The sequence below is a fragment of the Epinephelus fuscoguttatus genome, linkage group LG4 (assembly GCF_011397635.1).
Source record: "Epinephelus fuscoguttatus linkage group LG4, E.fuscoguttatus.final_Chr_v1".
NCBI classification, from domain to species: Eukaryota; Metazoa; Chordata; class Actinopteri; order Perciformes; family Serranidae; genus Epinephelus; species Epinephelus fuscoguttatus.
Genome location: NC_064755.1, coordinates 10,571,985 through 10,598,285, shown reverse-complemented (window position 1 = coordinate 10,598,285; position 26,301 = coordinate 10,571,985). Strand labels below are relative to the sequence as shown.

The window sequence follows — 26,301 nt, the reverse complement described above, 5'->3', positions numbered from 1 at the left end:
GCAAGGAAGTTTACAATCCAGCCACCACAGCCAATGGTAGGTGAGATATGGTCACCAAAACACATTGGTGGGCTCTAATCCTAAAAAAACCCCACTTGTGACATAAAAGTTAAACATTTTGTGCAAATACAAAAAAAAATAAAGCATAACTCCTGCCAGCCTTTGTCTTCCTCTTCCAGTTATGCCAGCTAAGCAGACAAACAGTGTAGTGCCAGATTGATCTTACATTTGTTCCTGTCATAGCCTATTTATAATGACTGGACAAAGAACTGTCCCTTTCCATGCCCTGTACAAGGATCTTTAACCAGTGAGGATGTTGACTTTTTGCCTGGGACATGCAGTTTTAGCCCAAGTGGCAACAATTAAGGCTGAAAAATGAAGCCAACAAAGAAGTGCCAAAAACTGCAGTTACTCTAATGACCACTAGAGGCTGGCTCCGAAACAAGTAAATCAGCTCCACCCTCTCTTTCAAATACACATCCATCTCCAAAATTCCAAGATGGCGATGATCTACAAACTAATGGGTGTCATCAAGGAGGCAACGTCCATTTTTTTTATTTTTTTACAGTGTGTGCTTTAGCATCAGTCAGTCTTTAATTATTATCATTAATGTTGCTATCCACTTCTATTTAACACTGTTATACAAGTTAAACAGTAAAACAAGTCAGCTGGAGGGTGGAAACATTAAAAAGTCAGCCATTGGTGGCATTTTCAACTAAGTAATGGAGCCAAAGTTAGTTTAATGAGCTATTTAGCTAATGCTATTAAAATCTGCTAATGACCGGGGACATTATTTACAGGGCAGACACAGGGGACATGTCCTCTGCACTACTTTATTATTTATTGCTGTTTCTTGTTCTTCTTCGTCTTCTTATATTTTTTGCATGCCTAGTTTTTTAAATTAAATTTTCAATGTGACTCTTTCTTCTTGACTGCTGCTACACTAGAATTTCTGGTGGCGTCTCTTATCTTATCTTTTCAAAAGGCACTATTGGGCACCTTAAAACCTACATAATATATATGGAAAAAAAACCAAAACAAAACAAACAAAAAATGTGGTTTAACAGGGTTAAAAAATTTTTTCAAAAGTTCAAAAGAAAAAAGTTTTTTTTTCCATACTTTATTCATTACCATGAAAATAATGCATTATAGTCCTCACTTTATACATTTTGCTACATTGCAGCACCTTTGCTGTTTTTGTACAAAGTGTCTCATTCAATGCGAAGGCCTGAACTATGCCAGCATATATTACCGTAGGTAACCTTTGAGTACAAGTAACTTTCTTTTAAAAAGGTGCTTGTGAAATTTCAGTCTATGACAATTTGTATTTAAAATTCTCTAGACTCTAGTTTTATGATAAATGCATATTTTGATATTATATTGCATTGAAGTGCAGGGCAGATATCAGGGCACTACTAGTGCAAATTTGAACTAAATCCAACCAGCAAATGGAAAAATTACATGAGATTAAGTACAGTAGGCATGTCTCCAGAGTGGTTTTATTCTGCACTTTTTTTGCCCATGGGCTGAGTCACATTATTGATAATTTCATCACTTTTGGCTTTATTTTGCCATATAAAATACTGTTGCTATGACCATCCATTTCATGAAGGGGACATATCAAAATAATTAAAAAAAAAAAACAAAAACACATGGTCATGTTTTGTTTTACCTCTGATTGGAGTATCTGAAAAACCAAAGCCCTTTGGAGTACTTGTGCCTGTACTACCACTACCTTTGAAATCAAATTCAACCCCTGCTGCTTGTTTGAGAGATTACAGTGAATTTTGAGTAGTAAATCTACCACTGCATGTGTGCTGTGTGAAAAGGGAAAGTTTGACAGGCGTGCCACGGTAACTTTGGGGACTGAAATCCCACACCAATTTGGAAGATCATAATAAAATCTGTCTTGTCACATTTCACCTACTTGAGATCCAGTCTGAAATTAGTCTGAGACTCTTTTGAGACTCTTTGATTGGTTTGAGTTTATCAAAAGTCTGATGAAAAACCACTCAGTGTCAACAGAACTCTGATGGAAAAGAAATCGCTAAATGTGTGATGTTCTGTTGCCGCAATTTTTTAAAGTCCTTTGGTATACTGCAGATCTGAGAAAGAACAGTAAAGTGAGAGACACACACACACACACACACACACACACACACAGGTGGAGACAGAGCAACCTGTGAGTCAGGAGGTGAGCAGGTGTTCAAACAAAGCGACTGTGCTTTCATCAACCCACCACCTCCATTTCCCAGGTGGAAAGACAGAACACACGCACACACACAGACATGGCACTGGGTGGAAAAATACAGGGAAAATACAGGGTACGTGCCAACCTTCGTGTGATGGCTTAACATTTCAAAAACAAAATTTAGTTAAAAAATGGCCAATGTATGAAAGATGGAAATTTTCAGACACTAACTGAGGCCATAATTATTTTGAATATACTGACTGATTTTAATTTGAAGGTAAGTGTTTGTCTGCTCACCCAGAACTTGATCAGGTAGAAAGCGTTTTGTGGGCCCTTGCCGAACAGCTCCTTGAGGCCGCCCTTCTTCTCTGGGAACTTGTCGTAGATCTGCCTGATGTCCACACACTCCAGCAGGGGGTCGCTGTAGCTCGGGCTGCTCTGGCTGATGTTCACAAACAGGTGCTTGTTGTACTACGAGGAGGGACAAACTTTGAATTAGGCAAAGACAGAGGCAGAAAGAGAGCAGACAGGTAGAAAACAGCTGATCTCACTCAGTGAAACAGCAAGGTCTTAATTTATGAGTTTGGACCATCTTAAACAGATAGTTTCTTACTTTTTTGGACAAGATACAGGTTGGAGTGACATCAATGTGTCCCCATATCTCAGAAATTAAAGGTGCCAAATTAATTTTGTGAACACTCATGGTGTTATGGAACAATATTTTTGTAAATGGGTCCCCATTTTGTTTGTATATCATGTTCAGGGCATGACATCAGCACCCGCCTATGTGCCAGATGCCGGTAGAATTTGGCAGTGGCATGTAACACAGTCACACTTACTATCCACTTTGGTGGGTTGCATATACTAGAGCAGAAATGATTTGTCTATTACTGTAAAACCAACAGTCCAGTGCACGTAGCTGCATGCAGAATAAGCTACACCCCATGCAGATCAATGCATGTAATGTGAAACCAAATTCACCAGTGCAAGTTCTTCCCGGAAACTTTAGCTGTCCACTGCTAGCAACATGTGCTAATGTTGGCACAACATGCAGATCAGCGCCAGGTGAGCATAAAGCTAATGTCAAGCCCTGCTCAAGCTCCCCTCGAACACACAAAGGTAATTTACACCCCAAGTATGCAGGTACATCAATAAAGATTCCTGCCTGTGGTTTCACAACGTTAAAATGTACGAATTAAAAATGTAGCAATGCACCAGCAAAGATGGGGAAGAATGCTAACTGGCAAACATTGATGTGAGTGATGTACATCAAAAAATATAATTGTAAAATTATTCAAAATATTTTATAGTCAAGGAAACACATTTAATGTGTTTTTTAAGAATACACACAGTGAATTCCAGAGTGTAAACCAAGCGGCAACCTTCGGGGCTGCAAAATGAAGCCAACACAGCAGTGCAATAAACTGCAATTCATCAAATGGCCACTGAGGCTGACTCTAGAAGCCAGTCAGTCCCCATAAAATGCCCAGCTTTATCTCAGAAATAAACATGTTTACAGCTTGGTACAATAAACAGTTTCGTCTTTATAGCTAATTTCCCAATTTATGGGAAATTAGCTATAATACTGTAATACTGTACAGTGGATGAATATTTATACAACTCACCTCTTTCACTTGATTAAGGCTTAAAGTAACACATAATTAAGAATGCTTTACGTGACAGGCTGCCTGTGAGGTGTCACCACAGCATATGAGTCAGATCCAATCCTCACTCCTCCACAGCTCTACCCTCTCATACAAATGTGGTCACTAATGGTTCCAAACAACCAAGATAGCTACAGCCAATATGCCAAACTCAATCACAACAGTGGTAAAAAAAAAAAGCTCATGATTAAATATTTGTCTCAACGTTTTCAGCCCTACCTACTCTGAATTTTCCTTAAGCAAAACTCATGCAAGCAACTTTGCCTACCATTTGAGCTAAATGATACAATTGCATTGCAATGAAATTTCTACCTGTAAGGCCCTCGTTCACATTCATGTAAATTGTGCAGAAACATGACACCTTTTGACAACAGAGTCTATTTCAAAGTCAACATCAAACAGTTCGAGGTTTTTAACTGTCCAAACAGTTGCAACAAGATGAATGCCAGCTGTCGGTGAGCCCAAGGTAGAAAAATGACAGTGAGCCCACAGTGTGGCAGGATGACAGATAGACTGAGCAGACAGAGAGATAGAGCTTTACAAAGGTTATTCATACTAGGATACACACAAAGGGCTTTAACGCTGTTCTCTGCAGTGGGGTTATCTGTCATCTCTGTTTATGGGACAATAGGGAGTGCTTATTGTAGACTGGTGCTCTGCATGTGTGTGCGTGTGTATGTGTATGTGTGTGTGTGTGTGTGTGCAGGCGTGGTACTCACTGCCTCCTGGTCCCTCTGTGTCTCCAGGAAAGATGAAAACTCTACCAGTCGTAGTTTGGTGGTGCCGATGGAGCGACCCTGCCACGCTGGCTCTCTGTGTGTTTGGGCTGCAGTGGGAGGCTCGTAGCCTAGACAACACACACACACACACACACACACACACACACACACACACGCACACACAGAGTCTGTTTAACCTCACATCACCACTGCCATCACGTACAATCATGCTATTTAACGGGGTTAGCAGTAATGCTAACATTATTCTTTGCAACAAATGTGTAAAAATTATGCCATTACTGGAGTCTCGTAGACAAAGCCTGGCTGAGGTGAGGGTGCAGCACTGAAAAGCAGTTAACAAAAGTAGATGTAAAGGGGTAACAATGATACAGTGCCACAGTGAATTCTTTTGGGCACTCAACTCACACACTCCATTTACAAAAGCCTTTTTCCTCTTGTCATTTAGTCTCATGCTTTTGGAACTGACAGCTGCCATCAGCCACTTTGAGTAAAAATGCACAACCCTGCAGGGACCTTGATAAGTTAATAAAATTCATTGTGAAATATCAACATTACAGGCCAGCCAAGGGAAAAGTTGCTTTCTTAAATTCTTGCGAAGTAGTGTTTGTTGACCCATACTGTAGTTTGTCACATGGCCGGATCAACCCTGCTGATTGGAAAACTGTGTGGCCTTTGAACACTGATGTTTTTCTTTTTTCCACATAATGCTGGTTATCAACTGTTGACCATTTAAGCAGTCTGTCTCTTTACAACATGCAACATTTGATAGAACTAAGCATACCATTTCCAATCTGAAAGTGAAAGCTAAAATGTTAGACTAACAAGTTTTCATTCACAAAGTGAAAGCTAGTTAGCATAGCCTGCTAACACGAGCAATATTCCCACTAAAAACAGCTGACAACTTCTACTGAGTCATCAGCAGCTCCTCCACACTCAGAGCTGTGTTTGTTAAAACATAGGAGGAGGGTCAGCCCCTCCCAATGGTCCAGTCATGATGGCAAATGACCAAAACTCACAGTAACAAGTAGTCTTTTTACCCCAAAACTCCAAATCAGGGTTTAGAATAATGTATGCACAAGCACATACACATGCATGTGTTCATGAACGCACATACACACACATTTAAATGTCAACAATTAGTAGTTTTATAACTGTATTCAACCCCTTCACTGATGATTGATCTACAGATAACCCCCCTTCTTCTGGCAAGATATTTATCAGTAGAGGAGCTTCTGACCAAGACCTTATGGTCTTTGGCACCATGAGACTGTGCCACAGAGAGCTATAGAGTCAAAATAGTAGGCACCATCAATGCTTTAATGACAGTGTGTGTGGTGGTTTCCATCGTATTACCAGGACTCCTTCGCAGCAGTTAGGCTGGAGAGCCACATTCTTTTTTCATGCACAGACACAGGGACCTGAGAGGTGTCATTTAGCAGCAATAATGATAGGAAACATTGAAATTCCTTATCAAGAATTTCTAATAATGATTTAATGACCTCAAACCAAAAGGACTGAAAAAGTGCCAACATTATGCATTATAGTAGCACAATTGTCAGGACTGAGGACTGAGACAAGGACAGAGACAAGGTCTTCTGTGTGTGTGTATGTGTGTGTGTGTGTGTTTGAGAGAGAGAGAAAGAGTGACAGAGAGGGAAAGAGGAGGTGTAAGGTGCATGCAATATTTCTGTAAGTTATTAATCATTTACTCGGAACGCTGCTTTGTCATTTTCTGACCTACTTAATATGTCCAACCCACATATCACTGCTGTGTGGGATTATTTTCAACTTGTGTAATCTTAACATTTACAATAACTCCATTGAGTTGTAAGGTCCAAAAGTCAAAATTTATTTAAAAAAAAAAAAAGATAAATGTAATAATTTCATTTATTCATTTAGACTATTAAAAAAGACTAACTCATTTAATCTAACAAATCACTTTATTCAAACTGAGGGTTTTGTATGAGATTTTTTTTTAAGGTTGTGATGTCATTAAATATGACAACACGCATTCAAAGCTTCATTCAAAAACCTCAATAGAAGCTTCAAATTTAAAAAAAAAAAAAAAAAAAAAAAAAAAAAAAAAGACGGTACAGCCCTATATGTAACAAAGCCTCTCCCAGTGCTCATTAACTGTCTGTGTGTCCAATGGAAGTGAAGTGGAATTATAAACAATTTTTGGTGGCCACCTACCAATTAAATGACAGCAAATTTCAGTACCAACATTGTCAGTTAAAACCAAGCAGCAGCCTCCAGGGTTAATAAATAAAGCCAATGTAGAAGAGCCAAAAACTACAATTCCTCTAATGGCCACTTGAGGTTGGCTCCAAAAGTGAGTCAATCCCCAGAGAGCCCCACGAATTAGTCCTACATTCTAGAAATGAGTTAGCATTTATACACTGTCGGTTCCCTCATCTCAACCAAGGTCTGACTTTCATGTTTTGTCCTACAACATAAAATACATACGCCATTGGTGAATGTTGATGTTTTTATGTGTTTTAAAAAGGCAGCTGCTAACAAGTGGCTCAACGAGACTACAGACAGTCATCACATCAAATAAGACTTTACAGCCTTGTCGTGTTGGCGACGTTAAGTCCTGCGACCATGGTGTTGTTTGCTTATAGCCTAACATTAGCTTTTTAAAATCACAAAATTGGTGCTCTTTTGTGAAGATTATTTAGCTGAGAAGTATCATCAACTTTTGTTTGCCGAAGATCTCATTTTCTGCAATAATCCAAAATCCAATGGAATCCCATAGGCTATTTGACGAGGGAACCACGGCGACGCTAACCTCGTCATTAGCCTACAGAAAAACAGCATCCCTGGAGCACTCTATAGACTTTTATGTTAAAATGCCCAACTTAAAAGCAGAAATAAACATGTTTACAGTGTGGTACAAAAACAGTTTTGGTCTCTACAGCTAATTGCCCTGGTATTGACAACTGTTTGGAGGGTGAGAAAACAAAGTAAACCAAGGATATACATACTCATTTCTTCAAAAAAATGTATGCTAATTGTTAGTTCAACTTTTAAAGGTTTCAAAGCAGATACTATGAGAAGCAAAAAGACATTTTAAGTTATTTAATACAATTTACGTAAGGAAAGCAAAATTGACACCTTCTCTCTTGCGACCTCGTCACAAGACAAACCTCCAGGCGCACTGGAGACCCAGGCACCCAGACAGTCAAAAACAACCCTGTAGAGAGGCTGTGGCCTCGATGGCAGGAGAGAGGACCACCTGTTCGTTTTAAAGAAAGGAAATAATTGTACCACGGTCTCTCTCACCTGAGATTGTGGTGGTCCCTGCTGTCTGCACAGAGTAGGCTTGCTGAGAGAACGGCTTGATACTGGGAGAAACAGAGACACAAAGACAGACAGAAAGACAGACAGGAGAGCATTAAAAAAGCTGAAAGAAGAAGCGACACAGTAGGGCCTGTCACATTGTACCTACATTATACAGACAGGAATTCTGTTCTGGGGCTTTTATGAACAGTAGCAGGAGTACAGAGGTCAAGAGTGTCTCTGAGTTCAGTAAAAGCTATACCAGCCCCATTTACTACCATTATCATCATCATCACATGGTCGTGTAACAGCAGCTGGCAATGAAAAGAAAAGGGTTTGAACTTGTAGCACCATGATCCCTGCTAGCCACTGGCAATGTGAACAGGCACTAATGTAAGATATGGAAACAGCAGGATAGCAGGGTTTGGAGCCTAAGTTCACCAAGTTTGAAACTGGGAACATGTATTCATATCATCGACAAAATCAGTCAGTATCTGGCAGAATGAGGGACAAAAGATTCCAGGATTCAATCATGTGAATAAGCAAAAATCACACCAACAGTTTTGTCTGATGGGGGAAGATAGACAGTGGTGTACATTTTGAGGTCAATGAGGGACTTGACGAGGATCATTGTGTCCATATCCAAATATCAAAGCTTAACATCAGTAAGTAACTTAGATATGAGAGGTGAGTGTGACTTACTCTTCTGTGGTGGAGCTAGACTGTCCTCCAGGAATCATCCCCTGCCACAGCTGAAAATTAACATATAAACACACATTGATGCACTGGACTGAGGGAGCAAACCACGAATGCAATACAATACGTGTGTGTTATTATGTGTGTACCAGGACTTCAAACTGAGCATATGTGGCCACTGGAAAACATAGCTTTATTTTGTATTCATGTCCTTGTGTTTCCTGTATCTATTTGAAGAGGATAGTGTGTGAGTATGACTTGAGACCAATTTATAATTGTGCATAGTTTCTACCCAGAGCCTTCACTGTAGCCTAAGCAAGGGCCTATGGCATTGTGTCTTCTATCTTGCCCTTGATAGGGTGCTGGGTGGCCCCCCCAACCATTTTCTACTTGTCGGAGTGCATAAAAAGGCATAATTATAGAGCTTGTTTATCAAAAAATGTGCCAGGACAGGATCTCCCCGACCCCCCCAACAGAGGTCCAGTCAATGCCCCAAATGTCCCCAGTTCCTAGAAACGCCCCAGCGCTCACCTGACCTGTGTAGGGCTCCTGTGTCTGGCCCCTAGCCTCTTGTCATTTTGCAAAAGTGGCCTCCGGGCAAAGCAAGCTCAGTATCCCTGGCCCATGCGGTAAGAAATATAAATCCTGCTTTAGGCTACCTTCGGATACATATTTCAGACTAAAGACCAGTTAACTGAGGACAACTTGTCCAACTGGGGACAAAAGTCGTGTCAACAATCATGAAAAGCTGATTTGGGGGTCAATGGTTGGGTTTAGGGCCAAGTTAACGTTGGGGTCAAGGTTAGGGAAGGCAAGTGGTGGTTAGGGTTAAGGTAATCTCCAGGAAATTAATGTAAGTCTATGTAATCCCCCAAATGTTACTTAGGAAAATGTGTGTGTGTGTGTGTGTGTGTGTGTGTGTGTGTGTGTGTGTGTGTGTGTGTGTGTTACCTGTGCGTTGCTGGGGAAGCTGGCCCGTACTATTCCAGGCAGGAGCTTGCTGTGTATGGCAGTAGCTGAGACAATCTGGGCCGAGGACATGGTGGAGATGCTCTGCAGAGCCTTCTCCTTGGCATTCTGGTCCTACACGACAATAAAAACACACATTATCATCTCCATCATCATCATCATCGTAATGTACACACTTTACATTCTGGTCCTACACAATCTAAACCCAAAGTGACAGCAACCATCAGGGCACCAAACTCAGTTATGAAAAGCAGAAAATTCCCCAAATTAACAAGAATAATTTGAATTAACTTGGACAATAAAATCCTAGAGAAAACCGAAGGCCTGAGGGGAAAAATCATAATAGATGTCATTCTCCACTAAGTTGTCATTATCTGACTGGTTGTGATCAGTTTGCCGCCTCCTGCCACTTTCTGATTACAAAAATTAACATACCGCAATTTGAGTAAACTGCCCAATATGGAGCAGCTCATTTGCCAACAGCACAACATGTGCACTTAGACTCTAGACACTTTGTTTGTATATTTTAATAGGACTTAAGAGCTAAAACCTGCTTTACAGTCAATAAAACACTGATTTAAAAAGCTGGAGAATTTTTTAAATAAATGCCGTGTGAGGTGTTTAAAGGAATTAAACACAAAACAAAACTATCTACAACAGTTTCAATGCTTTTGACAATGATCTTGACAATCAAAGCCCCTCAGGCAGAGCTGGGGTAAGGTCCTGTCATTCGTCTGTTATCATTTACTATATGATCTTTAAGACACCAGGAGGTCCCTGCTGAAAGCAGCGAATCTGGCTCACATGGAATTGTTTTGCCTTTGCCTATCTGCACAATCCAACACTAATAAGAGTCTGATCATGTGTGTTCATATCTGAATCCCCTGTTTTGCCTTAAACTGTCTCTCAGTGATAAGGCAGAGGATTTAGGGAATATACCTTTCTCTACGCATGTGTAGTTTGGGTGTGGTGGTTTGACTTGTGGCCCAGGAGGAAATCATAGCAACAACAGTGGAGAGCGCCGAGCACAAAGCGTGGAGCGTGCGTGCAGTTATATGTGTTTCACACTGGTTGCTGCCTCTGGGCAAAAAGCTCCGTACAGAAGACTTACAGTAAGTCTGAACTTTAGGGCTCATTTGTAACATCTGATCTCAAAGCAACATGAACCTCAGAGCAGAAAACAGCTGAATGAAATGGAATTAGAGACGCTGCAATAGCTGGAGAATCACTAATTGGCAGCTTCACTCAAGTTAATTGGCACTGAGAGAAATCTCTCCTCCTAGGGGAGGTAATAACATTATAGGAGGTACTGAGATGGGAATCATGCTGGATTTTCATATTAAATACCAGGAACCATATGGGTCTGATAACATCCTTGACCTGAACTCATTTCTTTGAAACGACCAACCCATGTGTTGTGGTTTAAATGGAAAATCCAGCAGCTCGTTCAAATGAACACAGACTTTACAGCATTTCTGAACATATACAGTGCTAAGGGAATCACTAAATAATAATGACCATCTATTAACAGTATAGGTCATTTACTAAATCTTCAGGCTGGTGTTAGTCTATATTTCCCTTATTGCCAACAAAGCCCATGAAATGACTAAAGGCAAAAATGTCTCTCAGCTTTTCAGCTTCCTCACAGCCCCAAGCCTATTTGTTCCTACAGAAGATGTAAATTTTTATTTAAAAAAAAAATTCACTTTCTAAAAAGTCTCTATCTTCTAAAACAGCTGGTTACTGTAGCTTTTATCAAACACTATTTAAACAGGAGCAAATAGTGCATTTGTTGGGGACTATTTTCAGACGTGGATGAATACACATTTAGTGCTCCAGTCACTGCTTTGGGCAGCAGGATGGTGTTTGTGTAATTAAGTAAAAACAAACTACATAAATAGAAAAAGAATAAATGTATCATTGCTTTTTGTCTTTTCATAGGATTCACTGAAAATGTGAAACATACAGAATATCGCCAGACTTATCTTTTAATCAAATATGCCATATATATATCCTGGTTTCAGACTCTTAAACCGCTCTTGAGATGCTTTTCCATGTATTATATCATCAGAAATGGAATATCTTGTAAGCCTGCTGTAAGCATGGGCTGTGGGAACCTGAACTTGATTATGAAAACAGTCGTATTAATTAATTAAAAAAATGTAATGAGCTGTAGGTATATTGTTATCTTTAATAAAAAGCTTTAACAAAAAGTGATTTATATGGTCTTTACAGGAGTCAACAGTACGTGCCTGGGAGCATATCACTCTGTGGCAGTGTTAAGTTAAGGTTGTGATCCCTATTTTATATGAAGTTTCTAGTTTGTCAGTTATACAATAATAAAAACTACATCGTGCAACACTGCACTCCTGCCAATGTAGCCATTTCCAAATATTTCGGTTTCATATTGATGTCATGATATGAGACTAGATATTGTCTTAGATTTTTGACATCATAATATTCTAAGTGTTGTCTTTTCCTGATTTCAAAGGCTACATAACAGTAAAGTGATGTTTTTTTCTGAACTTACTAGACTGTTCTAGCTGTTCAATCATTTTCCATTACCCACCTAGCCATTATAACTACATCACTGATAACTATTTATCAAAAACTTAATGGTGTAAATATTTTGTGAAAGCACTAATAGCCACCTTACAATACTGTCACAATACTGACACCAAGGTATTTGGCAAGAAATGTCATATTTGTTTCTTTCCCAATATTGCCCAGCACTATTCCAAAATATAAAAGAAAACATACACTGTATCATCATTAACACGTTAATGTGTTAGCTCTAAATTGATTCAAGTGACCTTTACTACCAATTTTAACCAACCATCTGTCATTTATTTTATGACAGCAAACATCAACTCCGTCCTCACTTTGTTTCTATTCGGAGTTGCGACTGCTCTACCCAGAAAACGAGTGCCCCTTTGTTGCTCTACATGAAGTTAATTACAGCCAACAGTGAGGAAGAAAAAGAAAGAGGGAAAGAGGGAGGAGGAGACACGGAGGGTAAGAGATTAATAGACTGGAAGGAGGGTGGAGAGAGTGTAAGAAGAGGGAGGGAAGAGGAGAGCAACAGATCAATGAATGTATGGATATAAGAGAATGACAGGAAGAGGAGGAGGAGGAGGAGGAGGAGACAACCAGAACAGGCCTAATTAGATACCTAGGATACTGGAGTCACTGTGACAGCCATCCGTCCATCCAGCCACAGCAAAAAGTCAACAAGCAGGGGACAAACTCTGAATTCAAATTGCTTTGGTGTATTATGTGGTGTGGTAGAGATCGCAGAAGTACTTCCACTGCCTCTACACGCTTTAGGATGGCTCATTTTTCTTAACTTTTTGAGGTGTAAGTCTGAAATGTAAGCAGTAATGTACTAGATTTCCATGGTGCTAATTATGCAGTATCTTTGCACTGCATTTTTCACAGATCACCTTTTCATCAATGCATTAAATAATGTGACGGTTTCTGTTCAAGCACATTAAGTTTCTTTAGATGGCACTTTTTGCCATCTTTTTCCATTGTGGTCATCAGTGTTAATCCTCACTAATCAGCTGAACATCACTTCCTGTGCTACAGAGGATTTTTACATTTGAGAACCACCAAACCCTGAGCAACCCCCACCCCCCACCCCACCCCTCTTACCTTTAGTTTGGATTGAAACTCCCTGGATTTTCTCCTGGCTAAAACCTGGATATGACTGGATACCTGGGGAGAGGAGAGGACAGGAGAGGAGAGGAAAGGAGAGGAGAGGAGAGGAGAGGAGAGGAGAGGAGAGGAAAGGAGAGGAGAGGAGAGGAGAGGAGAAGGTAAAAGGAAAGGGGGGGGGGGGGGGGGGGTTGGAGGGTAGAAAAGAGAGGAGGAAGGACCAAACAGTGAGTTGCCATGGTTATGAAAGGACTATTGCCACACTGGAAGGGTACACACACACACACACACACTACTCCCCTGACAACAGTGAATAGACCCATCTATGCACATCTTTTGAGAGAGCAAAAAGACACCTGGGAACACAGGCCAACAACTAAGATATTAAGATTACACTACATTCAGATGGAGCTCTGTTACGTTCTATCAAGAAACCTAAACAAATGTATTTCAGAGTAAACTTTACTCTTTTAATGAAACATGCTATTTAAAAAAAAGCCCCAAAGCCCTCTTAGAGAATATTTCTTAATGACTCCTGCTTTACATTCGATACACACCACCATATGAGCCTGCATGGCGAGGGGATCAGACCAACGAGCATGTTTTGATTAAGAGAGAAACCATCAGTTATGATAACATATTTTGTGTGCTCCCGTGCTGACATAACTTTATGGGAGCTGTAGTGTTTTTGGCCACTAATAATGTCATCATAAGTCATTATCATTGTTAAACTCCTAAAAACCTAAAAATATCTTAGAAAATAGATGTATATCCAGTCGTGGAAAGTAACTAAGTACACTTACTTAAATACTGTGTTTTTAGGTACTTCTACTTAATTATTTACATTTTCTGTTACTTTATACTTCTTACTCCAAATAATACAAACATCTACAAATAAATAATGATGTCCTATTATAAGTACAGTGAAGACATAATAAGCCTCTGATAACGCCAGAAGAACAATATTAATGGATCAGATCATTTCCCCTGGTGGAAATTTACAAGCTACCCAGCATTGTACATCATATATATATATATATATATATATATATGTATATATTACAATAATCTCCAGCTTTACCCGTTATAATATTAAAGTGATGTACAGACCAATGCATCAATCTCAACTTCAAATTCTCTAATGTCAGTTTCAACAGCTTTGCTAGCCACAAATAATATCTTCACTTGTGAGAAACACTAATGGCTAGGTGGGACGGCTGCCAGACTGCAGACCACCTTCAGGACCAATAAACAACAAAAACAGTTATTTTATTGACCTGACGCTCTGTCTCCAGCAGTATTTCAGCCACAGCATGCGGGTGTTTCTTAGGGACCCATCCATGTGTTTCCAGCCTGGATAGTGCCACGAAAAGCAGCCAATACCATACCATACCATACCATACCAACACCCCCTTTTCACCAAAATAAGTGGGTGTGTACAGGTTTCTTTAACACAGGAAAACCTGCTTAAAATAGACAATAGACTCCGCTCCCATAGCCAGTAGACCAGAGCCATTTACAGGGCTCTGCAGCAGACAAGCGCCCCTCTCTGTTTTGTTTTTTTATTGTCCTGGTTCAATGCCACGGATGGGCCGGAAAACAGGTCAGTCACCAGTAAAGCAGCATGAAGGTCAGTGATAATGTGACTGTGGTTGCTTCTTTTTTATGTCTGTTACTTATTCAGTCTCTCAAACTTGGAGTCAACCAAATTTTGAACAATGTTTGAGCACTAAAATTTTAGCTAAAATTTGCCTGTCCACTCAGCTGTCATATTTCCATCACTATTGATTGGAGCTGGAGCCGATGAATACCCGTAACTACTGCAGTCATTTGACCTGGGAGTGAATGTCCATTATAACCTTTCAAATTCAATAAAAAAACAGATGTGAGTGAGTTTTAGGTGGGTCATTGTGCAGTGGGGAAGGGGCATTGCAGCATTTCCTGCTGGGATTTTGCCATCAAAAGCAGGTATTTTAAGCCAAAACATGAATTTTTCTGCACCAGTACCAAGTGGTTTTTGTGGCTTAATCTAACCAAACACTGGAAACAGCGTTGCTGAAATGAATTTCAGTGTATTTCCAACATAATGCATACAAATGTAACATATCCGTGGTTTGCAGAAATGTACAATGTCAACAATAATTCTTGCAGGTGGGTTGGTTCATTAAATAAGACCACCTCTCCTCACTTTCCCCTAATTCCAAAAATGGACACATAAAATCCTGCAAAGTGGAACTTTAAATTGCTTGTATTCTTTTCCCAAACTTAACCATTAATGATTACTCTTCAGCTTTTAGACTGTTCTTTTCATCACTGCATTTAGCACCATTTCTCTCATTATGTCTGTATAATATGATATGCTGTGATACATACTGTAGACAGCATGATTGGATTTAGTGCACACCCTCATTATTACCTGTTTCCTTGTCCGCGTCTTGCCTGTTCGGAGCTTGATGTATCTGGCTATCAGCTCATTTCGACCTGGAGGGAAAAGACACAGAACATACTGTGAAACACTGACACACACACACACACACACACACACACACACACACACACACACACACACACTGACACACACACACACAGACAATCACAAGCAGAAATCATATGACCCTGACAAACAACTTAGTGCCTGATTTAGCACTGTTGACCCAGCGACCCTGTGACGTGCAGTTTCACATAGTCGCACTGTAATCACTGGTACTCCTGTTGAGCCCTCCACACAAATACATACACACACACTCACTGACACACACAAAATCACACACGCCACCACCCTGAATACACATGACCCAACAATACAGGTATTCATGCAGACCGGCCGTCCCCTGATTAAAGGAACCAGCAGACCAGCTGTACCCATGCTTATGTGTGTGCACATACACGCACACACGTAGACACACACACACACACACACACACACACACACACACACACAATTCAACCCATTGAATAGGGCGCACAGCAGACTCAGCATGACCTGGCTAGTATAGATTAGTGAGGGAGAGGGAGACAGAGGGAGAAAAGGAGCAGAAAACCACAGTGTTACATACAGAAAACCTGTGTGTTCATATGTAATACATAGTAGCTGAGTGTTGCACTACAGTGGCCTCCAAAGTCTGACCAGGACACAACTTTGGAGTCCCCAAAATTCAAAGATGACAGTTCGCTTTAAATTTTTTATGAAATTATGTAATTTGTCTGTTATTTAATTTGCTAACAAGCGTGGTTTGGTTCGTCTCCCGGTGTGTTTTCTGTTCCGACCAAGGAAAGGAAAACCAAAGTCAGGCCAGCTGGCCAACTGATGGTCAAGATCAGCACAAAGCCAAACCTCTCTACACACTACCCAAATGGCTCGCAACAATAGCCCTAACTAACTAGCAGATGGTGTGTGTGCACGTCTATTTGTGCATATGTGTGTGCATGTGTGTGAGTGTGTGTGTGTGCGTGCTCTGACCAATCCCATTCTCACTGAGATAGGGAGCTTAGACTGATAACATCTACAGCTCCCCATGCAGGTGTTTTCCTTCTAGCAGTCAAAAGCTGCGACTGACGACAGCACACACGCAAAAACACACACACACACACACGTATATACATGCATGAGTGCCAACACACACACACACACACACACACACACACACACACACACAAAGAGTCCTGGCTGCTGAGGCTGACATCTGACTCCAGAGGGGCCAGCTGGTCTTTCTAGGAGGCTTAACGGTGAATTATCATCCTTCACTAACCCTGCGGCACACATCCCTCACCCTCCCTCTTCTCAAAAACTCTCCAGCACACACACACACACACACACACCACACACACCACACACACCACACACAACACACACACACACACACACACACACACACACACACACACACTCCGTCCATCCATCCATCCTCTGTTCTGGCTGCTCCCTTTCTCCCCTCCTCTGTCCCTCTTGTAGTGAATGGGCTTCCCTTCTGCTCCCTCCCTCTTCCTCTCTCTGCTTCTCTCTCTCCCTCTCTCTACTTGCCCAGTGAAAGACTTCAAGGCCAAAGTCAGATGGTCATTAACCGTGACGAACAGAAGCACCCTCCTCTCCCTATCTCCAGGCTGAAGCCACTCTGTGTGCAAGCAGATATTGAGGGAAAGGACGCAAATGAAAAACACTTTTTAGTTGTGTGATTTTTAACCCCATTCACTTAAGATTAAAAAACAACAATAAGAAAGACAAGAAGCAGACTTGTCACAATATGATAGAATCAAACAGTGATTCCATCTTCAGTAAAGTGAACATGAAGGCAAGATGAGGTGAAGAGAGGAGGGAAATTCCAAAATTCAGATACAGTGACTAAAATGCAATACTTTACACACACATGTAAACACCACACTAAAAACAAAATATTGACTGATTTGTCACATGGTGCTGAAAGAGCACACAAATACCTGTGACAATGAGTACATAATGATCAATCAAGCTCCCAGCTTCCAGTACATTTACCGGACTTGTAAATATATTCCTCTCTGGTCTTCCAAAGAAGCATTACTGTATTAGTTTACTGTCGCTCCCCACGCTCAGTTAGCAGAGTGATTAAGAGCTTCAGCTGCTTTACAGAATAGCTGGAAAAACCCTTTCAGAGTTAGTTCAAAGCCTTGTTGACCGCGCTCGCTAACAAGGCCGCAGTGGAGTAGTGTGTATTGTTGTGTACCCTGGGAAGACCTCAGAGACCACATGGGCCCGAGTCTGGCCCACAGCCTGGCTTCACTAACACTGAGGAGGAGTGTGTGCTTGTTGCGACATACATGGGACAGTTTAAGTGTTTGGTACAGTTGTGCACCTCTCACAGACCAAACATACAGCGTCCAGCAATGAGATGGCTTTTGTGGATTAGTTTGCTTCTCACCAGGTGGCACTGTTTTATTGTCTTTTTCAGGTACAATGGCACAAACCATCACCGCTCCTGCTAACCACACAGTTAATCTTTCATCTCTCGCAAACAAGCTGCCAGTTTCTTTAAACAGTAACTAAACCCTGGAGATGTTTGCTGCCAGATGATGTCACCTGCAGAGAGCAACAGGTGGTGACATCACCTGATGCTAAAGATCAGTCAACAGCAGTTTGTAGTTACAGTGACTGCATGTGTGACTTATTTCAAAGAAATCTGAAGGAGGAAAAGCTCTTGCGGGTTCAGTTTTGATGCCTCGTTATTTCCTGGTCTGATGAAGAAAGAGATTCTGTTTTAAAGTGTGCCTATCAGTGATACAATTTGTTTTTAATATGTCAATGTTTTGATGTGGTCGTGATTTTGGTTCACATTTGATTGTTTTTGTATATGTTGGTCATTTTTGTGTGATATAATGTGAGAGGATTCATTTGAAGTGACCAACCCTCAGAGAATTATCATCCATGCCTACAGAGCAATTTAGCAATTTAGTATATTTTGCCTGTATACACATTCAGGAGACCCAAAGCTAAATTAGCACGATATCTCTACTGTTCTGGCTCAGTCTCATCTGATTTTATCAACCCTGTTTCCAGTCACAAGTCTCACGTTTCTGCACTTGAGTCGTGCCAATACCATTTTCCGAAATGCCTCCAATACTGCCTAAAATACTGGATGGGGCATCGGCAAATACGCAAGTCTATGTACCAATCTGATACCATGTATTGGTAGCTTTCAAGTGGTTTCACACCTGGATAAAATGCCAGTTTTCCATTTTCAAGTCAGTTCTTCTTTCCTGCTCTAAAAAAGTAGCCAACACTAAGACCTGCACTGTGCAGCCACTGGCAACCACTGCTTTACAGCAGTCAAGAGGAACTGATTTCCAGTAAATAGTGTAAGGGTAACCATTAGCAAAATGCCATGAATTTTGTGATATTTCACACTGGACAGTCCCATCAGTTTAGCTTTGAACCTGAATCATGCCATACAATGATAGCAATCATTAAACTCCCACAGGGTAAGCAGTTTACAGCTGTTAATTTTTTTTAAACGCAATTGTATTGGTACTTGGTATCAGCCAATTTCAAGTATCGGAATCAGTATCAGGAAGGAAAAATTGCATCAGAAAACATCTACCCTACACTCAAGCCCCAAGTCCTAAACTTTGAGTTTTGAGTCCTTAACAAGTCACAATGCTCTCTTGGCCTAATGTAATGCCATTTTTACAAAAGTGTAATAATATATCACATTTACAATACTTTCTGTATTTGTACTTATTTGTTGAAACAAGTTTGTTGGAAGCTGTTGTGACTCCATTTGTAATTTTTGACACACATTTGGCATACTGCAATATGGTTTTTGTTGACCAACATAGAGTTTTTGTACCCGAACAATATTATCTTCTGTGTCTTTTTGTATCTTTTATGTATTCATTATTTTTTCCGACTGGCGCTCAGTAACATAACATTAGTTCTTCATGGTTCAGTCCTGCAATTCGATCTGATGCTGTTGGACTTATTTTTAAATAACATACTTTTTAATATTTGGGCTTGGGGGAAGGTATCAAGTATTTTTAAGTCGAAAGGCTCAGTCCAAGTGAAGTCACCAGTCATTGGTGTTTAAGTCCAAGTTGAGTTGTAAGTCTTCTTTGATTTTGTCAAGTCAAGTCTTAAGTTATCATATTTTTTTTTACACCACTCTAACTCAAGTCCCAGTCATGTGACTGGAGTCCACACCTCTGGCTGTTTCTAGCAGCAGCAGACATCTGTTTTGACAGACAATGTTAGTGACTGGCTGGTGAACACAGCGGAGCACTGAGCAGCTAAAGGGGCAGATATTACCCTTTGGTGTTTGTGGAGCCCAAAACAGAGCTGACAGGAGAGTGAATATTAGACTTAATACGAGTTAACACAACTTGCCAAAACACTCAAATGAATGCTAATGTTTCTGGGTATGTAGTGTATCTAGGCAACAGTTTCACCTCTCTGCCCTGATGAAGGCTGTGAGGCAACACCTCCAGTCAGAGGAAAATAAATTAAATGTTCACTGAAAGGGAATATAGGCATGTTTTATACAATGTGACAATATTGAATAAAATACTTTCATAAGGCTGTAGTGAAGATGTTTGGGAGATGTCTGTGGCCTGTGTCACTGCTGCAGCCTACACTTCCCCCATTACCATTCACAGCATGCTGCAGCCCTCTGTAATACGTCTGTTTTGAACATGTCCCTGATCCACAGCTTAAGAGATAGACAAGGTTCAATACCAATTAAATGACTTTCATATCCATCCAGTAGATCCATATGATGTTTCTGTAGGGGACAAAGCCACTACCCATTGCATTGTATCTCTGCTGTACCTTTGCCAAGGATAATAGCACTATTATTCACCTTTTTATTCTTTCTCCCTTTTATACACATCCATTTATGATTTTTTTTTTACGCTTCTCTCCCACCAAGTTCGTCCCAGCACTTTTGCACATTTTCCTTCTTCTTTTCTTTTTCAGTCCATTTCCCTGCAGCCACTTGGGGGGTATTCTTAGACCCACATAGGTCCCCTCTCCATCACATGTTACCTCTTTCTTTTCTGTAGGAAAACTCACCTGCCACACATTTTACTGTTAATGTAATGCTCAAGGAAACCACAAAACCACCATTATTAACACTGGGGTTTGGTTTGAATAGTGAAGAAAATAATGCCAAGTTTTTAAGTAACCCCAAGGTTACGTGCATTCAGTGTGTTGCTTTTGCGTTTGTAGAAAAACAAATTTATGCTTTTTTTCTTACAAAAAAAAAAAAAATCAATAAGTTAAAAAACATGCATGGGAAATATGTGAGCTTGTCCTATTCTGTGTGCATCAGGAGCCAGAAATAAGAACAAACTAGATGCTGTTTCAGAACTTAAGTTTGCACTGATGTTCTCAGAACAATTAAACCCGCTCTAATTCAAGCACTGCTCATCCCTTCTCGCCATTTCTCCTTTCCTGCACAGAAAACAGACAGTAGACCGTTTTACACAGCCTGTTTAATGTTGAGCTGCTATTCCACCTCACGATTCTGTATAAAAGGCACCAACATGGACTGGGGGTACAGAGTTGTTCCACCATTAAACCAACAGTGATGATACTAAACAGAGCAGAATCAACGTCTGCGTAAAAAGGACAGTTTGCAAGACAAGACTACACACACAAACACACGCAAAATGCTAACACTGTTGTGTTACATATAAAGCCTCTTTTGCTTCCAGAATGCGGGCATGGTGTCTAAAATCCCACAGTGGGGCGGCGTTATGCCTTACTAGTTTGGTTTAGTGTAAAAAGAAATCAAAGAAGCAAAGTTGCTGTAATAGTGGATCTTTTTTACGACAGTATTTCTGAATCTCAAAGGGGCCACTGTTTAACTCAACTGACCCTTTGCTTGGCCTAAACCCTTTATTGTTAGCCGCTGCTATTCCGTCAAGCTGACGGAGCTAGCTCTGAAGCGCGACCATTTTGACCGGGGCGACGTAGTGGCGTAGGGACGCTGTTAGCTGTTAGCTGATAGCCGTGTCTGTAATAACTCACTAAACTCAGTGAGTTTAGTGAGTTATTTCAGACACCGCTATCAGCTAACATAGTTACAACATGATTGAGCTAACTGGAGTAGTTTCATGTTGTATCCGACAACAGGAGGCTTTTAACAGATGACGTCCTGGTGTTAGCTTTGCTGCTGCTGTTAGCTGTCCCTGTCAGCTGCAGCCACTGATGCTTCCTAGACATCGTGATTTCCCAAAACTGAATAAATACTACACATAGCAACACAAAACTGCTTTGCTAGCTCAATCATGTTGTAACTAAGATATCCGCTGGAAAAAATATGTTTTTCACGGTCCGGTTATTGAGTTTGTTTACATGGCGGTGGAAGCTATGAACGAGCTAACCCTCGTCTGCTGAGTTTTAAAAATGCCAGCTATTTTGCTATTTTTTTTTTTGCTATTTTGCGGTGGAGACACGCACCAACGGCCCCAGCCCCGTAAAATTATCCCGAAGTTCCTGCGGTGGAAACAGGCCTATTAAGTTCAGTAAAAATTGTGATGGTAGTTACCCATTTTTATATATCTCTTACTACGTCAGTCTCTATTTCAAACTTGGTCGATGTCTAGGCACTACTTAGGCAGCTACGGACAGCATTTTGTAGTGGTGCATCACTGTATCTTGCCGTTAAAGCAGCTAAAATGAGCATGTTAAACCGAGTGTTGTATTTACATCAATGCCGGTCGGAGCGGGGGTGATAAATACCCGTGACTACTGAGAGTCGTTTGACCTGGGTGTAAATGCATATTGTAATTTTTTTCCATTACACACAAAAGCTAGATGTTAGTGTTGCAGTGGGAAAGAGGCTGTAGTGTGCCATGGGTTGATCTCAAAGCTATTGTTTTTTTTTTTATTTATTAATTTTTTTAGTACTATTATTATTATTTATTTATTTATTTATTTTTAGCTGAGCACAGCTTCTTGCTGCTGCTGCAAACAATGGTAAAACTGCAGGCCATAAAATCAAAACAATGAGCTAAAAGACGCTAAAAAGTTAAGGAGAGGTGAGAGGAACTAAAAAGTTGGGTGTTAATTCTCATGGGTTTATCCTCACAAGCAACACCTTTTACATTCCGCATGGTAATTTTTCCCATTGTTAATATAAATATACTAATGCAGTTTTAATGCAGCTTTAAAGAAATGGTTTTCAACTTGACACAGCAGGTTATTAAAGTTAACTAAAACTAAACTAAAAACTAAAACTAGGTGTGAAAAATATATATATATATGTATATATATATTTAGAGATCTGAAATAAAAATAAAAACTAGACTTTAGGGGAAAAAAACTATAGTGCACTTACAAAACTAAAATAAAATGAATATATACAGGGAATGTCTTTAGTTTTAGTCTTTGTCAATTTGGTAAAAATTTGTCAGCATAACGAGCATGAGGAGGCATTGGTGCATATGTTTATTGAGAATGGGATGTTTACAAGAATGTGGGCTAACTGCCTTCACAAAATGTTGTATTTGTATTGTCATACCTAATCTAAAGTTCTTAACTCTTGCCCCAGACAACTATCCCCAATATTTTAATAAACCTAATACGTGAACTAACAAAAACAACTCTATACGATAAGAATTAAACTGAAATGAGCAAACACCCTCTGGATACTAAGTGAAACTAAATTTAAGTGAAAGAAAAAAATTTAAACGAAATAAAAATAAAAACCAATGAAAATACAAAACTGTAACTCTGCTACGCAGACCTCTGATCTCAACCCAATCGAACGCCTTTGGGATCAACTAAAACATCAGCTGTGAGCCAGACAGCATCAGTGCCTGACGTCACTAATGCAACACTGGCTGAATGGGAAATGTTCAACACAAACACAAATGGTTAAAATCTTCAGGTGTCCACATACTTTTGGCCATTTAGTGTGTGTATGCAAATCCATCAAGTTTCAGAGGCAAGATTTCATCAAAGTATTTAAAAGAAAAAAAGTCTTTAATGTCTGGGATTTACAATAAAACAGAGACCTAAAACTCTAGAATCATGAAGAAATCACTAAATTTCACTCTGCATACAGAGAGAGGAGGGGGGGAGAGAAAAACGACAGAAAGAGAGAGGGGAGGGAGACGCAGCTGGTGGCAGCCAGAGGACCATCTGTTCATCACTCTATTAGTTCACACACACACACACACAGCCATACACACACACAAATACATACTCTCTCTCTCAGTGTCGCGCTCATTCTGAGACGTGCACACATACACATGACGCACCTATAGCACGCCTCTGTTTCCTCTCTTTAACAGTTCATCTTTCTTTCCTGTGTCTCTGACACTCGAGGCCTTGTGAGACAGCCCTCACACACACAGTCGTCTACCCAGTAATTCTCACAGTCTGACACACCACAGTGAACATTTCAACAGCTCGCCCAATCACTGGATGTGTTTATAACACTGTGTAGAGATGTCACATTCTCCCACAACACACTGTGTGAATTTGTGTTGAACGATCACAAATTACCCACATTCTTTAAATATGGTGCAAAATACACTAACAAGTGTCCTACGCTAACAATGTAATTTAGCTTCAATCCAAATCTTCCTCCTTTGGTAAAACAGATTAGATACCAGGGAAACATCAGGCACATGTAACACATCACACCTGTGCTGTAGCAGTGGGTCTTATAGGTGATAAATTGATCTATAGAGAATTAATCAACAACAATTTTGAAGACTGATTAATTGTTCACGTAGTGTATCAAGGAAAAACTAAGCATCCACTGTTTTAAGCTTCTCTAATGTGAAATGTTGCTGCTTTCTTTATTTGATATGATGAAAATTTTGGTTTCTTGGCCTTGGTCATTTCTAACTATTTTCTGGTAACACAAGTAAAACTTCCCTCCCTCAGTGACTCACAGCAGTCACCTCCCATTACTCACCGTACATCTTTCCTTCATCTGACAGGATAATCTTTCTCCTTCCACAGGGCGGGTAGATGGCCAGGGCCTCTTGGAAGCTCTGCTCGATGTCGGGGCTCCAGACCCCCTCGGGGTCCCCATCCATGGTCTTGTCCCCTCCTGAGTCACTCAGTCTTTCCATATCGTCCCCTGGACTCTCACTGCCGCTCCAGCTACTGCGTTCCATACTGGCAGCTAACCAGCCGACGTATACCCAACACTAACGCTAATGGTTTGACACTAAGTAAGTAACGTGATGAAAAGCTAAAGTGAAACTCTAGCTGACTAATACTAATGGCAATAATTAACTCCCAGCGGAGACAGCCAGCTGAGGAAACTAGAAACTGAATGCTAATGCTAGCTGGTGCTTCAACAATGGTAATCCCAAAATCTAACCACCAATAATAAAACTAAAAGTGGCTCATAGACTGCAGACAACTCGGCAGGCTGCTCCAAATCCAGCGTCATACAGCAGGAACCCTGAAATGAAGAACAAAGTATTGTATTAGCTGCGGTTAGTTGTGCACAGCAGAGCATCTTGGTAGGAGAGTGGTTACAGCGCATGCTACACAGCCACAGGTTCAATTCAAGCATTAGGACCTTTCTCACCCTGTTTCAATCAACCTTTCACACTGTCATCTGCCAAATGAAGACAAAAATGCCAAATAAAATCTTAAGTTGTGTGCAGGTGCAGTATGCATTGGTTTGGGGGCTCACTGAATGCCATGGTGGTCGCAGCTAAGTGCATATAGCAATTGAAATATTTTCCATATTTTTCATTTAACACAGAACTATGCATTGCATGGATACAGGGATTTTATTTATAGTTGACTTATAGTTTATTAAGATACAACACATACAACTGACAGATAACGATTATACTGCTGGGGTATTAGTAACGTCAGTGTTGTGTATGACATTGATACCCCAGAGTTAACTTCTGTATGGTCCTGTATGTCAGATTTTTTTCATCAGTCAGTTGGAAGAGATCCACTTCAGCGATACAGGACGTAGTTTATTTTCAGATAGCATTACATTAAAGTCAGACATCACATTTATTTTTCACCTGCCCAATCTGACAACTGCATGAGGCATTCCATTTGCCCCAACAGTTTTCTTGCCCCAGGCAAGCTTTACTGTCAAGCCCTGACACTAATAGCTGGGGTCTTTATCTGGTTAACTGTTGGGTTTTGCAGTTTCTGTAAATACAGTTTCTATGGTAATTCTCTCAATATTCCATCACTCATTGAGCATATTAGCCGGGATATGAACATGCACCTGCTGGTATCCTGATTTAATTTTGTCTAAATGCAACCTCTGTTGTTCACATTACATTTGTTCTAGATTTTTTTGTGAACCCCATACCTTAAAGTTCAGACTGCGCCTGCGATATTAGCTCAATGACACATGGTTCCCGGCTATTGGTTAGCTGCATCGCTGCACATAAAAAATAAAACAAACTTTTCTTTCAAGCAACGTAAGACAAAGTGAAAGAGTTTCATTCGACAAAGCTACATGCTAAGGTGTTGTTGTTTTTTTCAATTTCAAATGGAAGTCAATGACAGCTGATGCCTTGATATGCAAGCTGCAATGAGTCTCATATAGCTTATAGTGGTAGGCTACTGTTCTATATACTATACAGTATGTCATCAGCAAGAAACCCAGTTTGTCCGGTTTACTGTGTATGA

At 40.4% G+C, this 26,301-nt stretch overlaps 1 protein-coding gene across 1 annotated transcript in view; it reads right to left on the bottom strand.

Moving 5' to 3' along the window:
• The window catches only part of tead1a (TEA domain family member 1a), a 56,900-nt gene that overhangs the window by 10,685 nt on the left and 19,914 nt on the right, over positions 1 to 26,301 (bottom strand). The window contains exons 2-9 of the mRNA XM_049574978.1: positions 24,596 to 25,093; positions 15,616 to 15,680; positions 13,197 to 13,259; positions 9,525 to 9,656; positions 8,580 to 8,629; positions 7,881 to 7,942; positions 4,575 to 4,702; positions 2,489 to 2,662 (exon numbers count right to left, since the gene is read on the bottom strand). Of these exons, the coding sequence (XP_049430935.1) occupies positions 2,489 to 2,662; positions 4,575 to 4,702; positions 7,881 to 7,942; positions 8,580 to 8,629; positions 9,525 to 9,656; positions 13,197 to 13,259; positions 15,616 to 15,680; positions 24,596 to 24,800 (879 nt within the window). The 5' untranslated portion in view covers positions 24,801 to 25,093. The remainder of the gene's footprint in view (positions 1 to 2,488; positions 2,663 to 4,574; positions 4,703 to 7,880; positions 7,943 to 8,579; positions 8,630 to 9,524; positions 9,657 to 13,196; positions 13,260 to 15,615; positions 15,681 to 24,595; positions 25,094 to 26,301) is intronic.